At 43.2% G+C, this 21,605-nt stretch overlaps 1 protein-coding gene across 8 annotated transcripts in view; it reads left to right on the top strand.

Moving 5' to 3' along the window:
- The window catches only part of Fry (FRY microtubule binding protein), a 407,497-nt gene that overhangs the window by 232,456 nt on the left and 153,436 nt on the right, over window positions 1-21,605 (top strand). For all 8 annotated transcript variants that reach the window (XM_031338824.1, XM_031338826.1, XM_031338825.1 and 5 more), the window contains 4 exons: window positions 11,742-11,881; window positions 17,008-17,098; window positions 17,300-17,379; window positions 17,492-17,572. In XM_031338824.1, coding sequence (XP_031194684.1) covers window positions 11,742-11,881; window positions 17,008-17,098; window positions 17,300-17,379; window positions 17,492-17,572 — 392 coding nt within the window. The remainder of the gene's footprint in view (window positions 1-11,741; window positions 11,882-17,007; window positions 17,099-17,299; window positions 17,380-17,491; window positions 17,573-21,605) is intronic.

The following is a 21,605-nucleotide window of genomic DNA, read 5'->3' on the forward strand; positions in this document are numbered from 1 at the left end:
GGAGAAAAAAGCAAAGAAAGTCAAGCCTAGAAAAGGACATCAACATCCAATGGCACATACTGAACATGGAACATTGAACGGAGAACCTGGTCCTGTTACTTCAGAGGGGCTTTAGGGACTCTAGGAATGACGTGCAGCACTCAGATGAGGAAGCTGGACAGGTGTCATGCTGCTGCTCTGGTGGTATATGACATAAAGGACATATACCTTTTAGTGGGTGCCTGTGCCTGAAGCCTAATATTGCTCAGTGCTGTATGGCCTAATGGACTCTTGGGTTTTACGGTCTAGGAACCTTCCAGAAGGAAGCTATAGAGCTTCATGTATACAACACAGGGAGATACCTCAGGCCCCATGGGTCCGGAATATTGCAGCAACATCCACCACAGAGATGCAATCCATGGTGCTCCCTGACCTGCCCCGCTTCCTGAGCTACTATGGCCCTGGCCTTGCCCTGGGGCTGGCAGCTGGGGCTCTTTACCTGGATTGTGATAGACCGAGGGTGGACCCTCACCCCTCAGCCCTGTGTTGTCAGTTGTGGTTGTGACCATTGCTCATTGGCCAGAGACCTTTGGGGGAGGTGTCCATGGTGTTTGGTGCCACCATTTTGTAAGTGGCGGATGTGGGCTCTTTCCTCTCCCTTTGTCATTTATCATTCACTTTGTGTGATTTTTCATTAAATTAATATTCCACATTTTTAGTCTCTTTATCCTACTGTCTCTACCCTTTCTTGGAAAAACATGTTTCTCTAGCTAAATATATCTCCTTCTTTATTCTCTCAATTCGTATAATTAACACTGCAGGGAGTATTTATCCCAAATCATTGAGCTTGTAACACAGCAGTGAGGAGTACTTATCCCAAATCATCCAGCTTAAATACACTTTGTTCTTTCATTTAGCTTTTCCATTCAACATTGTAGGAACATACTACCGTTTGGACCTAGACAGACCTAGGCTTCAGTATCAGCTTGTACACTGAATTCACTGGATTATTTTTAAACTTGTGACCCCTAGCATAACCCATGGACCTGTGTTGTGAATGTCACCTGGCAGTCCAGAGCTGCAACCCAACCACAACCCCATGTTGCCGGCTCCCTGATCTGAGGAGGGCTAATGAAAGGCTAGGAGGTTAAAGAGATTGTTGACTCTTCAGTTGTAGACTCATGAGACATAAGAAGGCTGCTGACTAGGCAGGCACCAGCAGGCACCCAGACACATGCTGGCACACATGGGCTGCATGGTAGTGGGCACATGAGGCTACAGACACACACACACACACACACACACACACCATGTCCAGTGTCAGCCATGTTTTGGCTAACTCATAGAGGATATCCATAGCAGCACCATATTATCTAAGCATAAACTAGCTCTTCTAGCCTTCTGCTCCCTACACACATTCACTGAAAGCTTGAGACAGCCCATTCTGTACCATGACTGTCTGGAAAGATGCTTTGAGTGGGAACAAATGCTAAGTCGGTTACCCAGAGCCATAAGACACAGTGTGGCCGTCTGATCTAAGACACAGTGTTGCCGGCTGATCTAGCTGTATCCCAAAACAACACCAAACTCTGTAGGAGAGAATTATCAACTGAACCTTTTCTTGTCAGTTTCTTCACATTTATACATAAGAGTCCTTCAGCATTGCCATCAGTAATCTACTGTTGAAATGGTTTCAAGATACCTAAAAGGTTGAAAAAGGCCCTGGACTTAGAGTCACATGAATTCCATTAAAGCAAATGCTCGAAGTTTCCTGCAGTCTGTGTGTTTACAAAGAGCTCAGCCTGCACTGGTGGAAGGCCCCCAGTGCCAGTGAGATGCCACTTCATCATACAATTCCCAGTATCAAAATGGCCTAAGTGACAGTCTCATGTTAACACCAGGACACTGTGCTTATGAAGGGGCTGTGGGAGACCTTTGAAGAATAGAAATATTTGGGGGGAGGAGGGTGTGGAACTGATGAAGATTTGACATTAAATAAAGCAGAGGCAAGGAGACTCATACAAAGGATGGTTAGTACTAACATTATTTAGGAATAATGAATATTAGTGAAAGTAGAAACCAGGTAACCCAATGCAGACCAACTTTTGAGGTAATTTCTACTTAGTTCAACAAAGAGTGTCAGGAATAGCTGTGTGTGGTGGCTAATCCTGGTGTCAGCTTGACACATTGGGGAAGAGAAAACCTCATGAAGAATCATTTCCATCAGATTGGTGTGTTGGTGCATCTGTGAGATGTTTTCTTAGTTGATGCAGGAGAGCCCAGCCCACTTTGTGTGGTACCACCCCTTGGCAGGTAGGCTGTATAAGAAAGGTTGCAAGCCAGTAAGTAACGTTGTTCCATGGTTTCTCCATCAGTTCATGCTCTCACATTTGTGCCTTGAGCGCCTGCCTTTGCGTTCCTTAGTGATGGGGTGTAAGCTATAAACCAAAGCTTTTCCTCTACAACCCAGTTTAAATCAATGTTTTATGACAGCAAGAGAAGCCTACCTGAGTCACTGAGTAAGGGTACAGATATGATAGAGGTCCTATCCTCAAAAAATTCTCAGCCTCAGAAGGCAGAGAGTGTCTGTACTGGCTGGTTTTGTGTGTCAACTTGACACAGGCTGGAGTTATCACAGAGAAGAAAGCTTCAGTTGGGGAAGTGCCTCCATGAGATCCAGCTGTGGGGCATTTTCTCAATTGAGGGGGTAGGGCCCCTTGTGGGTTGTGCCATACCTGGGCTGGAAGTCTTGAGTTCTATAAGAGAGCAGGCTGAGCAAGCCAGGGGAAGCAAGCCAGTAAGGAACATCCCTCCATGGCCTTTGCATCAGCTCCTGCTTCCTGACCTGCTTGAGTTCCAGTCCTGACTTACTTGGTAATAAACAGTAATGTGGAAGTAAGCTAAATAAACCCTTTCCTCCCCAACTTGCTTCTTGGTCATGATGTTTGTGCAGGAATAAAAACCCTGACTAATACAGTGTCTTATACTTAGAATTCCACCATGGGAAAGCTAGAGGTACATATCAGGTTATGAAGAAGTTTAGAGATGGGAACAGCTCATGAATATCACAGAGAGTCATCAAAGAGTAGTGACCTCATCATCCAGGTGGACAAGATAGGCCAAGGTTACCCATGGACAAAGGTATTGAAGAGAAGAAGAGAATCATGGCAGGGACGGCAGTGGGAAGTTGGGAGGATGTTCCATTTCAGTGGGTCACAGGAGCCACCCCAGAGGACCTGGACTGTGTTCTATAGATTAGGATTACCAAGCAGAGGAAAGCTATGTTTATGGAACAGACAATGGGAAAGGCTATGAATTAGTTTTAGGTTGGGAATAGGAGAAGACCATTCATTTATATGGTCATTTAACAAACAGACCTAAAAGGGAGAGCAAACAAATGAAGAAGAATATTATGGGAAACCTTAAAGGGTTCGGATTAAAAGTTCTGGGAGCTGGGGCTGGTGAGATGGCTCAATGGTTAAGAGCACTGACTGCTCTTCGGAAGGTCCTGAATTCAAATCCCAGCAACCACATGGTGGCTCACAATCATCTGTAAAGAGATCTGACACCCTCTTTTGGTGTGTCTGAAGACAGCTACTTACACAAATAAATTAAAAAAAAAAAGTTCTGGGAGCGACTGGAATGGAGGAGTGTCTTAGGGTCGTAGAGAGGAAATCTTTCAGGGAAAAAAACCATTGGAGAAAAGTGTGCCAGAACCTGGGAGAAGCCTAGGATGATGCAGCTGTCCAGGGCACAGGTAAAGGGACATGACCACAGCAGAAAAGGCAAAGAGGTAGACTGGATTCAACAGCTCCGGGGACCTGGATGTGAGGGAGCTCTCTGCTGCAGGGCTATTTGTTGGAGTATTGAAGTTAGGTGGGAATGCTGGGGTTTCAGGTGTGTACAACTGTGCACAGCTGTTGAATGCATCTTTTATGGCTGATAAATCCACAGTAAGTGGTCTAAGGGCCTCGCTTTCACAACTAAGTTTTTGTTCTTCTCCATGACTGTCAACACTTAAAGAGCAGTGTGCCACAGCACCCATGATGGAGTGGTTTTTCATGATATGTGGAGAATGTGCTATGAGCTATTTTACCTTCAAGCCATCTCCTGTTATCAAATTTAACAGACATCCTTTTTCTGTTTGTTTTAAAAGATGTGGCTTTTTAAAAAAAGTCATTTTATGTGTGTGTGTGTGTGTATATGTTTGTATGAATGTATGTATGTATGCCTGAGTGTATACATAGGTACCATGTGTGTCAGGAGCCTGGAGACTCCAGAAAAGGGCATGTAACTAGCGTTGCATGCAGTTGTGAGCCACAGAATGTGGGCATTGTGAGCCAAACTCAGGTCCTCTAGAAGGCAGACCATGCTTATAACTGCTGAGCCAGCTCTCCTATCAAACAGCAGCTGACATGTCAAGGGGGGGACCTGGGTGGGTAGTGACCAAATGCAGATAAGAGGAAATAAATGCTAACATTCAGAAATGCCCCTTTACTGGGGAAGATGGCAATGTTTCTTTGTAGAGGGTGGATTCATCACGCGCACTAGACACATGCGCAGAAGAGACAGCTGCTGAGTAAGCACTAAGTATTCTCGCGCGTTGCCTTCTGGCTGTGCACATATGCATTATCTGACGTTAGCTTTTAGACTGTAGCCTAGGTGCTGTCTAATAGTGGACAAGCAAGACTGAAATGCAGGCTAAATGGCCCTTACACAAAATACTTAAAGCCAGAAGGCTGTCGCCTAAGTCTAAGTCTGAGACAGGTGTTGTGATCTACACACTTTCTACATGTAGCCTGAAAGGGATTTGAAGCAAAAATTTAAAAAAATAATTTAATGGATTAGTGATGCAGATTTGTACAGTTTTTCATCTGAGGTGTCAATGCACCTTAAATGCTCGGATTTGGGAGCTTTAGAGGTGTTTAATTTATAATTCATATATTGTATTCTCCCTGTTTCACTAGCTGGACTCCTACCTTCATCCCAAACTTAGTGTTTTGGAACAGCCTCTGCTGGGGAGTGGAAGTCACTTCCTTTCGATGTCTTATTGTTCCCCAAAGGAGCTATGACTGGAGCATCAGATGAAAGCCCAAACGTCAGAACCAGACCCTAGTTGTCAGAGGCAAATCATCTCACTGTGCTTTGGCCATTGCATAAGGATGAACACAGGAGCTAAGAGAACATGCTGGAACCTAACTGGGTCAGGGCATTGGCATGTAACCCTAGAGAGGAAAGCCCTTCAGGGAGAATCCTCAGCAGATAAGACTATAGACAAGGGTACCACTTAGCCACTGAGTTTTTGCACCTGCTATTATGTCAGATAAGAAGCAGCAGAGTGTGGCCACAACAGACATTGGATTTTGAGGACTTAGGAGAGAGCTGGCAGTGAGGCAGAGAGAGGGGACATCTCTGATGCATGAGAGGCTGAGAATATTTGAAGAAAGGACAAAGATGTGGGGTTGGGTGAACAGAGGAGAGCAGAATCAGGTGAGGCCTGCACTCTTCTCACAGACCCACCGAGACTGAGTGAGTGCCTGGCCAATGGCTCTGTTCATTTTTCACTTGCTGTCATGGAGGTAACTGAGACTTCTGGGTAAGATAGACACTATAGTAACAGGCTTCATCCAGTGACAGATTCTGAATCCAGGATAGCTCCAGCTATGTTCCTCAGAGTCATTTCTTATTGGCTTAAGAGTGAGTCATAGCCCAAAGCAAATTTGGGGATCAGGCATTCAACACCTCTCTTCCTCAGAGTCTATTGACAGACAGGCATGCATCCCTCAGCCTCCTCTGTATCAAGCCTCTGGAAGCTGGCAAGTGTTTGACAGTGTGCTTATGTGCTGGCATCAGAAGTGTGGAGCATAAGCTAAACCCCCATGAATTCCCCAAGAGGCCCTGAGAGTTAGCGCTTGGATAGGGAGTAGTTAAGGCTAGCCCCACTGCTGTTGCCCTTAAAATGCATTTGTCTGGCTCTGGTAGATAAAATTCTATCACCAGTTTTGGTTACTCAGCCAATAATCTCATCAGAGTCATCTGAATGGTATTAATTAGCATAAAAGCAACAGGCTTTTTTACAGCAATTTTATACATGCATATTTTTGGTTGATTGACCCTACATTCCCTCCCTGGCCCCCATTACCACTTACACTCCCCCCTCCTACAGTGTTCCCTGTTTCATACCAGAGCCTCTGTTACCCCCCCACCCCTCCCTTAGAGCCCACCCCCACTCCTAGCTTATGGAGCCTTTTCTAATTTCTCAGCCCCTACCGGCTCTCACTTCCACATAAATGCACACAGAGCCTGAGCATTGGACCTAAAAGCTGGCCTACCCAGTAACACACTTCCTCCAACAAGGCCACCCCTATTCCAACAAGGCCACGCCTCCTAATAGTATCATTTCCCATGAGCCAAGCGTATTCAAGCCACCACAATACGAACCTCAAGTATTCATTTTCCATTCATCCATTGATGGAATCTAAGCTGCTTCCACTTCCTTGTCATTGTGACTAGAGACACAAGGAAGAAAAGGTGGGGGCTAGGAGGAAGACAAAGAGGAAGAAAAGAGGGGGAAAGAAATGAAGGAGGAGGAAGGGAAAGGAAAGGAGAAGATGGGGATGAAGAGGAGGAGGAGGAGGAGGCTCAGGATCTTCATTAGGGTTTTTTACACAAGTGTGGGGTGTTGGAGAGGAGGTATTTACAGGAGCAGGGACACCTTACCAGAGGTTAAACAATTGAAAAAAAACTCTTTTCTCCGTCTGCCTTGGGGATCACCTCCCTTCCACAGCAGAATCCTCCACCCTGGTTTCCAAAGGCACGCACCAGTGTCCGCTCCTGCCATGTCTAGGTGCCCTTCTCTCCCCACACTCTCACCTCCATGCCCTCATGGCCTTAGTTTTCCCAATGGCAGCTGTCCTCACTGGAGTACAGTGGCCGCTCTAGGTATTTTCCTCAAATATTCAAGGATATTGAACACTTTTTAAAAAATTCTTTCACAATTGCATGCACATATGTGATCCATTTTGATTCTAGCCTCTATTATTATCCTGTTCCCACCAAGGCCACTTCCTGGGTTTATGTCTGACTCTGTCCGTCTGTCTGTCTGTCTGTCTGTCTGTCTGTCTGTCTGTGTCCCACTGCATTTACTTCAAGTTGCATGTGTGAACTTGATTGGGGTTTCATTTACTCCTGCAAGGGCCACTACACTGCCCAGGAATAGGACCCCATCCTCCAGCAGCCTATAGCTCTTCAGGGAGGTGTGGGGCTTCATCCCCTCCCCCATGACACAATGTTGGTGGCACAGAATCAAGCGCAGATAACCACTCTTGCTGTGAGGTGAACACTTTCACAAATATTTATTGTCCACTTGTTTTTCTTCTCATGTGAACTGTGAACAGAATTCCTTGGCTTATTTATTGATCGGAAGTTTTGGGTTTGGGGTGTTGAGTTTTTGCAGCTCTTTATGTGATCTGGACATGAACCCTTTTCTGAGGGTAGTTAACAACACTTCTCTGCCCTCTTTTGCTGTGAAGAAGTCAGATGTGTTTTATGTCTGAATTTTCATTTCACTATTTAGAAATGGAAGAATGAGACCGATATTCCAGAAGGGTTGTTATATGCCCTACATTTTATAGCGTCTCATTTTGTCCTCGTTTTAAAACCCAATGAGATTAAGTATTCCCTGTCTAGGTTTACGACTCAGAGCTTCAGAGAAACGGTGCTGTGCCAGGCCCGTAGAGCTGTAACGTGAAGCCAAGACCTTCTGAGCTTCTCAGTGCCCTTGGGAAACTATGCAAACATGCCAGGTGAAGGCTCAGGCGTCCCATGCTGGGCTCCGAGGACATTCAGTTGCAAGCATTTGCTCAGAGTATTGCTTGCATCCATTGCTTGTGTTATTGTGTAATTTCCAGACAATGTACTCAAACATCCTGAGTAACTGCTTCTTTAGTTTTCTTAGAGGTGCTGTCTGTCTTGTGGACTGTTAGAGCAGCTTAGGCTGTTAATATGTGAGAAAGAATACCACCTCTTAGCAGAGACTCATGGTAAAATATATCCATGTGCTAGAGGTGAGACAGCATCATGAGCACTTATAACTGTCTCAAAGAGGAATCATGAGCCTGTGGTGTTTCAGCAGTCACTGTAGTGCCACCATGGAGGGAACACCTGTTTAAAGTGGTGAAGTGGAGCTGGAGAGGTGGCTCAGTGGTTAGAGCACTGGCTGTTCTTACAGAGGACCTGGTTTCAGTTCCCAGTACCCACATGGTGGTTCACAACCATCTGTGGCTCCAGGTCCAGTAGTTCTTACGCCCTCTTCTGGTCCCTGTGGATACCACATGCACATGGTGTACATACATACATGGAGGCAAACACATAAAATAAGAAAAATTACTAAGTCTTTAAAAATGTCTAAGTGAAAATGAATAAGCAGGACTGGAGAGATGGCTCAGCAGTTAAGAGCACTGACTGTTCTTCCAAAGGTTCTGGGTTCAAATCCCAGCAACTACATGGTGGCTCACAACCATCTATAATGGGATCCAATGCCCTCTTCTGGTGTGTCTGAAGGCAGCTACAGTGTATTTACATATACTAATAAATAAATCTTAAAAAAAGAAAATGAATAAGCAATTAAGGATAAAAAATAACCAATGTTGGATTTATATATTATTAGTGTTATTTAGCATTTCTGAAATGATTCTCTAGTAGAATGGTATGTACCTTAAAACCAAGATATTAAAACAACAATATGGCTGTTAACCTTCTAGAAAAAAAAAGTACTGAATTAAGTGTTTAAGGCTGTTACCACTTAAACATGAGTGCAGTGTGTGGTTGAGTAAAAGCAGGCTGCACATGCGGTTATTTTACAATGTCAGTGTTTTCAGAATTTATACAGTAGGTACTCTGACCCCCAGTGTCACTTGGCACTTGAACTCACAAAACCAAGCCATCACTGGGATGACTTTAAATTGACCGTTAAGTGCACCACTCATGACAAATTTGTCTTGTGATTATAAAATGTGGCGTGACCTCATGAAGTGAGTATTCGAACGTCTATGTGTGAAGTTTCCCTCTTTGTATTCGGCAAGGATAATGAAAGATTTCAGAAAAGTCACCCTCTTCGCTGAAGCGTAACAGGCAGTGTCTTTTAGCCTACTCACATACAGAAAGCCAAAGCAAATATTAGAACATTTGCAGAGTACATTTAGTGCTCTTATATACACCCCCGAAAAGAAAACACCCTTTGAAATGAGCCTGGGATCCCATATACTCCATCTCCACCTGCTGCCCAGTCTCTGCCCATCCATGGTAGAAGAGCATGATTATTTAAAGGCAACAAGGCTATCTTTGTGTTTGGCCTGCCCGCTTTCAGCAGCAGTACAGAGCTGGAATTCATGTGGCCATTGGCTTCACTTCCCATAAAGGGAGGAGTCCAGAAGCCAAGCCAGCCAGACCTTCCTCCCTTCCTGGGCTTTGAGGGCAGGACTCTGCAGCTCCCACCCTTCCTCCCTGAAAGCCTGGCTCCTGAAGGGCAGGGACAGACAGATGGAAGAGGCACATCCAACCCCTCCCCCGCCCCGCTGTCCTGTCATTCCTTCTGAGGTACTGTCAGCGCCAGTGCTAACGAAAGTGCCTACGGATGAGGCAGGCTTTGTGGTCATTTTTTTAACGAGCAGAGAATTTCTCTCTTAATTTTTGTAAGCAGTTTGTGGAATCCTTGCCTCCTCATTGCTGTGATAAAGGCCATGATCAAAGCGACTTAGGGAGGAGAGGTTTACTTGGCTTACACTTTGAGATCATAGTTCATTACTGAGGCAAGCCGAGGCAGGAACTAGAGGCAGAAACTTGCGCAGAGACCATGGGGAAACGCTGCTCACTAGTTTGCGCCTTGTGGCTTGTTCAGCCCGGTCTCTTATGGAACCCAGGACCATCAGCCCAGGGGGGACTCTGCCCGCAGTGGGATGGAGCCTCCTACACCAATCATTACTCAAAAAAATCCCCCACAAAGTAACCCACAGGCCAATCTAGTAGAGGCAGTTTCTCAGTTGAAGTTCCATCATCCCAAATGACCATTGCTTGTGTCAATAATAGTTAATAAGTATAATTTAAATAAAAAAAAACCTACCCAGCACAGACTGTAGTATCCCATACAAGATTGGCTTGTTTTATCATTTTTTTTTAATTTTTACTATCTATCTATCTATCTATCTGTCTGTCTATCTTTTTTCTGTCTGTCTTTCTTTTTTTGGAGGGATAGATTTTTTGTTTGTTTGTTTGTGTGTGTGTGTGTTTTGTTTTGTTTTGTTTTATTGAGATGGGGTTTCTCTGTGTAGCCCTGGCTGTTTTAGAACTCACTGTGTAGACCATGCTGGCCTTGAATTCAGAGATCTGTTGCCCACCCCCGGCCCCTGCCCCCTGCCTCCTGCCTTCTACCCCCTGCCTCTGTTCTGGGGTTAAAGAATGTATCACTGTACCTGGCTAAATCTTCTTTACTTTTAAAAGGCTGTGTAGGAGTGTTTACTTGCATGTGTATATGTACACCACATGTGTGCAGAGCCCATGGGGGCCAGAAGAAGGCATCAGATCCCCTGGAACTGAAGTTATTACACACAGTTGTAAGCTGCCATGTGGGTGCTGGGAACTAAACCTAGGTTCTCTGCAAGAGCAGCCAGTGCTCTTAACTACTGAGCCATCTCTTCAGACCCCAAATATTCTGTCTTATATTGGAATAACTTTAGCAAAATCCAGAAGTCTCCCATTACACAGCATGACTTGCTTTCCTCCAAACAGTTACACTATATGGACGGTCATGACAGGAAAATGTATTATGGCTGTGGACATAACTAGGAAGGATAAAGGTCACTGTTGTGTTTTTAAATAAACAGATAGTTTTTGGTTTGGAAAGGCTGGTAACCAGATTCACAGAATGGTCTAATTACAACATCCTGTTTATTTTTTCACTTCTGCCAACCCATGACTAAAGATAACGTCCATCTATGTGTGTGGGCTTACAACTATTGTCATGAGAGAGAGACTAAGGTATTGAGTAATTGACTCTGAGGAGAAAGTCCTGCTTACTCCCACTAAAGGTCTTAGAAGTGACAGTGGGAGAGTCTGTTCACAAGACCACTTCATTTTAAAAGGAAGCTACACCAAGCTTGCTTAACTGCAGAAGTAGGCTACTAAAGGTTTCAAACATCAAATAAATATATTTTTTTAAAAAATAGGTTTTCCTTTAAAGCAATAAAATTAAACTATTCCTACTCATTGGTACCTAGAGCCTGATTGGAAGCATAGTTCCAGTGATTGCTTATTGGGAGAAAATAACGATTGTTGTCATGAAGGTTATTCATTTGGGAGACTGGTTTACCCATTTCACTTGAGTGGTTAATATGCTTTAGTTCTATTTATTCATACTCTAAGGAGTTTTGAAGGCTGAGACAGCACAAAGTTATTATGGTAGATAACATGGTAAAATAATGGTGGTAGTTTCATGAAGAACTCAGGTGTGGTGACCATCAGATTGCTACAATGAAAGGTGGTTGGGAGGGTCAGGGGTGTCATGAGCCACGGTATTATTGTTATGTGAAAAATGTCTACCATGTTAAGTGACGTGGCATACTAATTTATGAAAGAGATGTCTGGGCACGTGTAGGAAACTTGGTGGTGCATACTGCTCGTGGTTGATTATGCAACACCCAATGTTTTGGGGACTGACTGTCTCTGGTAACAAGCCTTCTGATAGCCTGCGTCTCTCTTTCCCTAAGGTCATCAGCTCCATGAGTTCCCTCTCCGAGTACTGCCTGCCCTCCATACTGCGGACACTGTTTGACTGGTACAAAAGGCAAAACGGCATTGAGGATGAGTCACATGAATACAGGCCACGAACGAGCAATAAGTCCAAAAGGTACTCTCTCTCATGCCTGTCACACGCTTGCCCCATCTTTCCTCATGCATCAAAATGAGAATTATGTGAGACACAGGGCTCTCAGACATTCCTGGAAGAGCCCCAGCAAATGCTGTGGAGCGCTGTGGTCCACAGCAGGTAAGGCATTTGGAGCATCCTATCCCTGCTGGTTGGCTCCAGTTAGAAATGCACGGGTTCTTATTTATATATTTGTCAGCACAGACTATAATGTGCCCCAGGTCATCATATTGCTTCTTTCCTCTATAATCTCCCCTCCCTAGGTATACACTCAAGATCAGGCCACTGCAGGACCAGTAACTCTATCCAGTATTTTAACATTAGCATGTTACCCAGATAACCTGGGGTGCTTAGCGAACCATGGTAGAAGAGCACTGGGCTGTGGGCAGAAAGTCTTGCGCCGGGCTATCTCTCTGTACTTCAGAGGGAGGGTTCAAATGTAGAGGTTAAATTCGTGTCTGTGACGTCCGCTGCCAGTGGAAGACTGTATGCACTCTGTGGTCCGTCTTCCCTGAAGGTTTGAGAAGTGGAATTTACTACCACAAGAGCTGTTTGGCTGTACATTCTTATGGGATCAAGTTAGTGCATGACCCCAGATAGTAGGCAAACATTGAAGTGCAGAAGTTTGAAATTAAAGTATCGTACCTAGGCAAAGAAAGAAACAAATTATAGATATGAAGAAGGCTTAATATAACGTTTTAAAAAATGAAATGCTGGACTGGAGGGATGGCTGAGCTTTGAAATTAAATACTGCTCTTGCAGAGGATGTGGGCTGGGTCCCTGCATCAGAAAACTCATAGCCACCTATGTCCCAGCTCTTTGGAAATCAGGTTCCTCTTTACCTCTTTGAGTCCCTGCACTCACATGCCCACACCCACATACATAAGATGAATCTTGAAAAAACAAAAAAGGCTATCTTGCAGCTAGTTCTATTTCTCCATAGGAATTGATTGAACATTTTTTTAAAAAAATGCCTTTAAACATAGTAATTGAAATTCGCTACTAAAAATCATATGTCCACCACTATTCTCAAGTGGCTTAGCCTTTGTTTTTCTTGATAATCCTGATACTATGTTTAAAGTTTTTGAAATTTAAGACCTGTAATTTTATCAAATACATTTCTTTAGGGTGCATAAGTTAGTTTTCTATCTTGTCTTTCTTCCTTTCTTCCTTCCTTCCTTTCTTTCTTTCTTTCTTTCTTTCTTTCTTTCTTTCTTTCTTCATTCCTTCCTTTCTTTCTTCCTTTCTTTCTTTCTTTCTTTCTTTCTTTCTTTCTTTCTTTCTTCATTTCTTTCTTTCTTTCTTTCTTTCTTTCTTTCTTTCTTTCTTTCTTTCTTTCTTTCTTTCTTTCTGTCAGAGCTGAGGACCAAACCCAGGGTCTTGCACATGCTAGGCAAGCACTCTACCACTGAGGTAAATCCCCAACCCCAAATTAGTTTTCTAAAATGCTTGAGTTTCTACAAAAATTGATCATACAGATCACCTTGTTTGAGAAAATGATGGATAACTTTTTCACACTGAGTATGTTTTAGTTGAAGGAATTTTAAAAACAAAACAAATAAAATCTTACTCTCTAGCCAGGGTAGCCTAGTGCACCTGGCAGACCTTCTTTTCTAGCTTTCCAAGTACCGGGATTACAGACATGAGCTTGCAAGAAGTACCCGATGACACAGTATATATCTTATAATAGACACTGCTTTGAAGTATGTGTTCATTGTTCCCATTAGATTCTCAGCGCTATTATAGCCGTCACCACTCTCTAAGTCCAGTGTCTTCTGACTCCAAAAAGAGAGCCTGTTCCCATTACCAGTCTTTCTTTAATCTTTTTCTTTGTTTAGTTTTTTATTTTGTGTATATAAGTATTTGCCTGCATTGTATGTGTGTGCACCACATGCATGCAGTGCTTGTGGAGGCCAGAAGAGGGCGTCAGATTCCCCTGAGACTCAACCATGATGTGGGTGCTGGGAACCCAGGTCCTCTGCAAGAGCAGCCAGTGCTCTTAACTGCTGAGCTATCTCTCCAGCCCCTTTAGCAATCTCTCTTCAGCAATCACTTTTTAATATATTAAAATTTGACAGCAGAATTTCCATTGTATGTCTGAAAACAGTTTGCAATAAATTCATGCAATCACTTCCTACCATCAGACACACTGGCTAGTGAGTGGGAAAGACACTCCCCTGGGGTGACTCTCCACAGGGACCCAGCAGCCATTTGTAAGACTTGAACTAAATGAGTTTGGTCTTTTCCCTTTGGTCTATCAAAATTCAGTTACTAAACCTAGGTTCTCAATGAGTTGAAAACGCAAGGTTTGTTGTTAGTTTTTGTTGTTGTTTTGTTAGTGTTTGTTATTTGGGTTTGTTTATTTGTTTCTGGGTTTGGTTTTTAATCACTGGTCCTTTGCAGGTCAGTTTTGAGGGCAAATGTCCACAGAATTAGAACAGTAGAATTTATCTCAGTAATGTTTTAGCTATACTTGAACATTTAAAATAAGAGTAGCCAGGCGGCTTTGGTGCACATCTTTAATCTCAGCACTTGGGAGGTGGCCAGGCTGGTCTACAGAGCAAGTTTCATCACAGCCGGGACTACACAGAGAAACCCTGAGAGAGAGAGAGAGAGAGAGACAGAGAGAGAGAGAGAGAGAGAGAGAGAGAGAGACAGACAGAGAGAGACAGAGAGACAGAGAGAGACAGAGAGAGACAGAGAGAGACAGAGAGAGAGAGACAGAGAGACAGAGAGAGACAGAGAGACAGAGTGAGACAGAGACAGAGAGACAGAAAGAGAGAGAGAAAATATCTGTGCCTGAAGCATTTCTAGAGTCTAACGTAGCTAGGTTGTGGCTGAAACAGCTACTTGAGGGAGAGGCCTGAGCCAGGCCAGAGAGCAGTTGAGTGGAGTAATTGTCCCTGGGTCATGGGTCTAAGATTCGTGCAGTAGCAGCATCTTCACTGTCAAAAACATTTGTCAGATGCCTCTGGCTCCTATCAGTTGGGCCTCAACTAGGCAATAAAATTGGGTCACTAGAAAAGTATGTATCTTTTATCTGAAGGTATAATTTGCCTTATTAAATAACATCAGAGTTTAAAAATGTTTGGTTTTTTTTTGGGGGGGGGTTGTTTTTTGTTTTTTCCCTAGCCAGGAATTACTCCTTTCTTGGGGTTCTCTGGTCACTTTTAGGAACAATTCTAAGTTTTGTTTTTATTATTGTTATCATTATCATTACTATCATTACTATTACCTTCCTCGTCATTACTGGGTAGAAGCGAGGGGCCGAGGAAGGGTGGTCCAGCATGAATGCAGGTATAACTGTCTTACACGGAGGTCACAGGACAGCCTTGGGGAGTCATCTCCACCGCGGGTTGCAGCAATGGAGCTTGGGCTGTGAATTGAGCTTGAGCTCAAGCAGCCACTTGCCTTCTCTGGCCACTGTAAAGGACTCTTACCAAACCGCCCTCTACTGCTGCTGACTCGAGAGCCTTCCTGCTCTTGCTTTCAAGCCTTCTTTTCCCCTCTTGTGCGGTGCGTGCTGGAGTCTTGACTTGGGAAGACTCTTCTTGAACACAGATTTATGCATTGTCTTCCCTGACTCCAGCCGCACTTTCTAGCATCAAGCTCAAGTGGGTCTCGAACAACCTCGGGTGGATTTGTTTACACTCTTCCTCCTGCCTTACTGCTCAGAAATTATCTGAAATGATTTCCCTTAGAAAAGCAAAACCAAAGCTTTCCTTTTTAACCTCACCAACCTACTGGATGTGATTTTATACAGTCACAGGCACTTCCAGAAGTTTGGGTGTGCCTGCATGGGTCTATGCATTGATACGTGCATGCGTGCATGTAGTAGGGTGTGTTTTCCTCTTACTCCTCATCCCTAGACACAAAAGCATTCCATGCTTTAAATTCCTTGGACTTATTCTGAAAATACCTTTCAAGGGAGTGTGTATCCCATCATCCTCAACAAGTACAGCCCCTTTATGTGTTTAGGAGATTACACCGAATACTATATATGCCTGACCACTTCAAACCTTAAGTGAAGTTGACCACCTTTCTTGGTAAAACATCCCAAGACTGAAATGCTCTAAAATAAATAAATAAATGTCTGATGCCAATGGGAGGGTCAAAAGTAAAGGACTCCACAGCTGATCTCGTGCCACAAATACAGGCGATACAACGAGCGGTATGCTCAACCCATACTAATCAGGCTACACAGAAGATATTCATAAGACACAAGGAATTTCATGTTTAGATTTGGGTGTCATCCCCAAGATGTTATATGTATAAATACCTCAAAGTCAGAAGACACCGGGCACTCTGGCCCCCAGCATTTTGGAGAAGGGACACAAGGTCTGTATTATTAGCATTTCGCTTTCATAGTTGGGAAAGGAAGAAGAGGCATAATTTTAAGTCAGGACCTCTCCACGCCACGGTCACCACAGCCACTGAGAGTCAAGGTCAGTACCCAGCAGAAAGCAGGCATGGAGATCGAGCATCTCCCTTGGCATGCCTTTTTCTGTTCCCTAACTTCACAATGAGTACAAATTATTCCACCTCTCCCTCCCTTCTTTCTTTCCTTCCTTCCTTCCATCTTCATTCTTTCTTCTGGCTTCCAGTCCTTTCCCCATACCATTAAGTCTCAAGTGGCAAAGGAGCCACGAGAGAGAACAGAAAGCAGCGCCAACTTTACCCCCATTCCTGCTGTGTCAATGCTTCCAGCTTCTCATTACCCAGGATCCTTTATGAAGTCTGTTAATTATATCGCTACCTTATGTCCCAAGATCCTTTTAATACACACCCCCATCCTGGAAGCTCTGTCTCACATATGGATCTTATTTTATGAACAGTCACATTCCTGGGCTGTAGGGGTACTATAGAAAAGTTCATAGAATGACGTTCCAGACCCAGAGATGTCTATATGGTTGGCATTATTTTAAGTCAAATATTCTGGCAGTATTTGCCCATTGAGCCATAGTAAAAACAGCCACAACCTTCGTGTGCGAATAACACATGATCTCATCATAGCCGGGTGGTCTGGGGAAGGGGTGGGGGCTGGGAGCACTCTTCTGATGAGATGGTCCATTTCACCCTAAAAGTAACCTTCATTTTAAACTTCGCAGTGATGAACAGCAGCGGGACTATTTAATGGAGAGACGGGACCTCGCCATTGATTTTATCTTTTCTTTAGTGCTAATAGAAGTCTTGAAACAGGTGAGTGAATCATTTACTATCACTTTCGATTAACCCTTGTGTAAGACTAAGTTTTAAAAGTCTGAGTTTATGGCTCATGAATTACTGGACAATGTGAATCCTGTTTATTGATTACAATAGGTCATATGTCATTGTTGGAGTGACTGTTATAGACAGGCTGTTTAATGACCTCTTCCAAATTCAATGTCATTTTTTTTTCAGATCCCCCTTCACCCTGTAATTGACAGCTTAATACATGATATTATTAACTTGGCTTTCAAGCACTTTAAATACAAAGAAGGGTAAGGCGATTTCTCTTCTTGCACTGACAACATTGATTGCTCACTTCTAGGTTAGCTCATAGACCTTTTCCAGACACCAGATCCCTAACTTGTCTAATTCTCTTTCACTCAGGTACCTGGGTCCCAACACTGGCAATATGCACATTGTGGCTGACCTGTACGCAGAGGTCATCGGAGTGCTGGCCCAAGCCAAGTGAGTGAGCATCAGAGCCTCTAACTTAAGAAGCGTTTGCATAGGAACTGGCACTGAGTTTGGTTTACATGCACATCCTGAAGCCAACTAGAGCCTTCCTCAAAGCGGGTCCAAACTGGCTCTTCCATCTTGGCAGTTGGGCAAGATCCCACCACATCCCTATATTTTGAGCCATCGTTTTTAAGGAAAAAAAAGTGCATGTGACCAAATTACATTTTTTTGTTCTTCAGATTTGTTTTGTTTTGTTTTTTAATCCACCGGGACTAGATAGTTGCACTCTATCACCCATAAGTGGGAAAATTCCATTCTACAATGTCCCTTTTACTACAGACCTTACTTAATTCAACTGAGCTAAAAATGTCCCAGACATTGTCATGGAAACAAATCACGGGGGAAATTCTCCTTGCTAAATTTATCTGCCCCAGGATACTTAGCAGGCTAGAACAGTGCCATGTTAGACTGTGAGCACCAAGAAACTCATTCCACATGGGTATCTCAACCCTACTCTTCATTCCGTTCAACCCAGAAGCAAGTCAGTCAAGAACCTGAATGTCTAGATCAGGTAAAATGAGCTAAGGACATGGTGTGAATTCAGGCCAAGGCAGGAGCTTATAGCGAATGATGCCCCAGTCCTTGTGAAGTACAGTCCTCAGAAACAGACAGACAGACGTCTGTCTTCAAGGGATGGAATTCCTCATGCCCATAAGTTAGTACATCCCTCAACCCTCATTTGAGAAGCTTCTTTCTGCAGTAGGGACAGAAATAATAACAACAACAACAACAACAACAACAACAACAACAATAATAATAATGACAACTCACAACTGATCAATGCACAGAGTGAGAGACTATGGCATGCTCGCTCTAAGTGAAATAGCCATATCTCTAAGGTTCAGGGAGCATAAAGGAAGAAAGCCGAAAGATGGTTAAGGACCAGAGGTAGTGGTTGCCTGCTGTGAAACAGTGTTTGCTAGACACGACAGGGCTTTTGCCCATATGAACTGGAAGCAGCTATGGCTCCGTGGTTAAGACCTGCATAAAATCAAGCAAGCCTAAATCCCTGCATGGATGGGGGAGGACTCATGAACTCTCACCCCGTCTGAGGAACGACTGGCAATCGATGACTGCTGGGGAGAGAGAATCAGGTTTCAGGCCTGGGGTTCTGGAGAGTCTGCCCATGCTGTCTAGTACCAGCAGCAATGTGTGAGCACAGTAGGCTTTTTAAAAGCGCACGAGAAGTTGGAAAGGAAAAGTGACTGGGGGATAGGAAGGGAGCTGGAGGGAGCCTGCAACTGGGTCTCACCAAAACACATTAGATGCAGGTGTGAAATGTTCAAACAGTAAAAGAGTTTTTAAAAAATTAAAAACTAGCCCTATAACGTCATCTAGAGAAGAAAATGTTTAGTGTTTGTAGTACAGGTGTCCTTGCTCCGTGCACTTGGGTTTGGCCCCAGACCCCTTGTTCCTAACTCTGAGATACTCACGTCCCATGCAAACAGCATGTGTGGTGTTTACACATAAGCTTTGCTCTTCCGCCATACAGTTAAGCCACTCTGGGTGACCTATAACCCCTAATACCACGTGAATGCTGAGTAAATAGTTAACACACTGCATTGTTCAGGGAATGGTAAAAAGAAAAAAAAGACACCCCCCCCCACCCCAGAGAAATGAAATTTCCTCACTTAGCATAGAAGTGCATAATTTATGTTTTCATCGTCATCGTTGTCATCGTCATCATCATCCTTTTATTATAGGGCACAAACAATTGGCAAGAGTCATTTCTCTCCACTGTCACGTCCTGAGAAGTAAACTCTGATCCTCAGGCTTGGCAGCAAGCACCTTTACTTTCAAAGCCATTTTGCTAGCCCCTCCAAAACATTTTCCAAAGACAGCAACTTCACTTAATCTAGGTAAAACCATAAGATCATTTTAAAAGAAGAGATCAATATGTGTATTTCCTAACTCATCAGACTCTGGAAAAATCTCAGTATATTTCTTTGTAATTATACTAGCAAAATTTTCTCATCTTATAACATGGAAAGTTTGGTAAAATAACAAAAAATAAATATTTATACTTCTCTTAGTTTTTATGAATAATGCATAATACTGCATATTGTCAAATGACCATCCTTAGCTAGGCAGGATCTGAACAAGTTGAGAAATAGTGTCATGCCAAGTGTTGCTAGCTCAAGCCCATCGTCCCAAAACTCAGGTCACTAGAACAAAAGGATTGCTGCCAGTGAGAAGCTAGCCTGGCCTACAGAGTGAGTTCCAGGACAGCCAGGGCTACACAGAGAAACCCTGTCTCAAAAGAGAGAGAGACAGAGACAGAGACAGAGACAGACAGAGAGAGACAGAGACACAGAGAGACAGAGAGACAGAGAGAGGAGAGAGAGACAGACAGAGAGAGAGAGAGAGAGAGAGAGAGAGAGAGAGAGAGAGAAGGAGGGAGGGAGGGAGGAAGGGAGAGGAAATTTCTCAAATTAAAGTACTTTCATTACATTGACAAATTCCTTAATTGCTAACATTAAAGTTTGGGCTGTTGGTTGGTTGGTTGGTTGGTTGATTGGTTTCTCATCAGTAATATATTGATGTTTTCAAAGTCAATTATAAATTTAAAAGGTACTCTAGCCAGTCCACTCTCAAAGTGTTCAGGGACTCAGATGTCCCATGAGACATTCTCAGCTGGGCAATGTGCTGTCTTTATTGACAGATGGTGCAAGCTTATGTCAGCATCACACATGAAGCATCTCTATGTATTACAGAGACCCCACTTCATTATTTCATTGGACAGGTTCTACTTTCTGTGTTATTAAGAGGGGGAGAAAGGGTACGTGGCTATAGAACACAGGGTGCTTACCTTGCCCCCTTAGTGAAGTTGAACCAGCTCATTCTGATTTTAGATGGATTTCAGCTCCCTCCTCCTTGTGACTTAGTTATTAAGGCTCTGAGTTCTAGCTGAGTCGGTTTGACTTTTGTAGTGCCAGTGCCACTTAACCCCTTGCCTTTAAGGTCCATTTTGATATTGAGATATTCAAATATAGTACTAATTTCTTTCAAAGTGAACATAAGTTAAAAATAGGTTTTCTAAGTACTTGAGTTAAAATTTGATACAGGTGTTTAGACGATTGCTTCAAAGATTTCTAGATTTGAAAACTCGGTTTTCTTCTCTTTTTCTCCATACCTGTGAACTATACATCTTAAAACAAAGGCTTATCTTGTTTTTCTTTTCTTTCTTTTTTTTCTAATGCGTATGCATGTTTTGCCCTTGTGTATGTGTTCCATGTGCATGCAGTGCATGCAGAGGCCAGAAGAGGGCACCAGATCCCCCGAAACTGGAGTTACAGGTGGTGTGGGTACCGGGAACTGAACCCAGGTCCTCTGTTAGAACAGCCAATGCTCTAAACCACTGAGTAATTTCTGCAGGCCCCTTTGTGTAAGTTTCATAGAATACCACAAATTGAGTCATTGTTTAATTACTGTATATGCTAAATACAATACCAAATGAAGTATTAAAGGAAACACCATAGACAATCTTGTTTCTCTTAAAAAAAAAAAAAAAAAAAAAAAAAAAAAAAAAAAAAAAAAAAAAAAAAAAAAACCAACAAAAAAGGAGATCATTATAAAGGAAATTAGATTTTAACTGGAAATAGATCTGCAGGTTAGTTCTATCCTAAAATAACATATTTATGTCATGTGGAACTTTTCACAGTAAAAAATAGTTGCATCTATTTTTAAATGAAAAAGTAAACTTTTAGCTACTGTCTCATCGTATTGACGTACTGAGTTACGTAAGCAACCTGCCCTTTCTGACTCTTCTTGTTAACCATGGGTTAGGATTAAAAGAGTAAATGTTTAACTGCAGGCCTTTTCTATGAGAAAAGAAGTGTCTGTATTCAACGGGAGAAGTGAATTGATATTAATAACATTTCATATTAGTGACACATTCAAACCATGTCTACTCTGAGACACTTTTCTCTCTCCTCTCTCTCTCTCTCTCTCTCTCTCTCTCTCTCTCTCTCTCTCTCTCTCT

This window comes from Mastomys coucha, unplaced genomic scaffold (assembly GCF_008632895.1).
Source record: "Mastomys coucha isolate ucsf_1 unplaced genomic scaffold, UCSF_Mcou_1 pScaffold22, whole genome shotgun sequence".
Classification (NCBI taxonomy): Eukaryota; Metazoa; Chordata; class Mammalia; order Rodentia; family Muridae; genus Mastomys; species Mastomys coucha.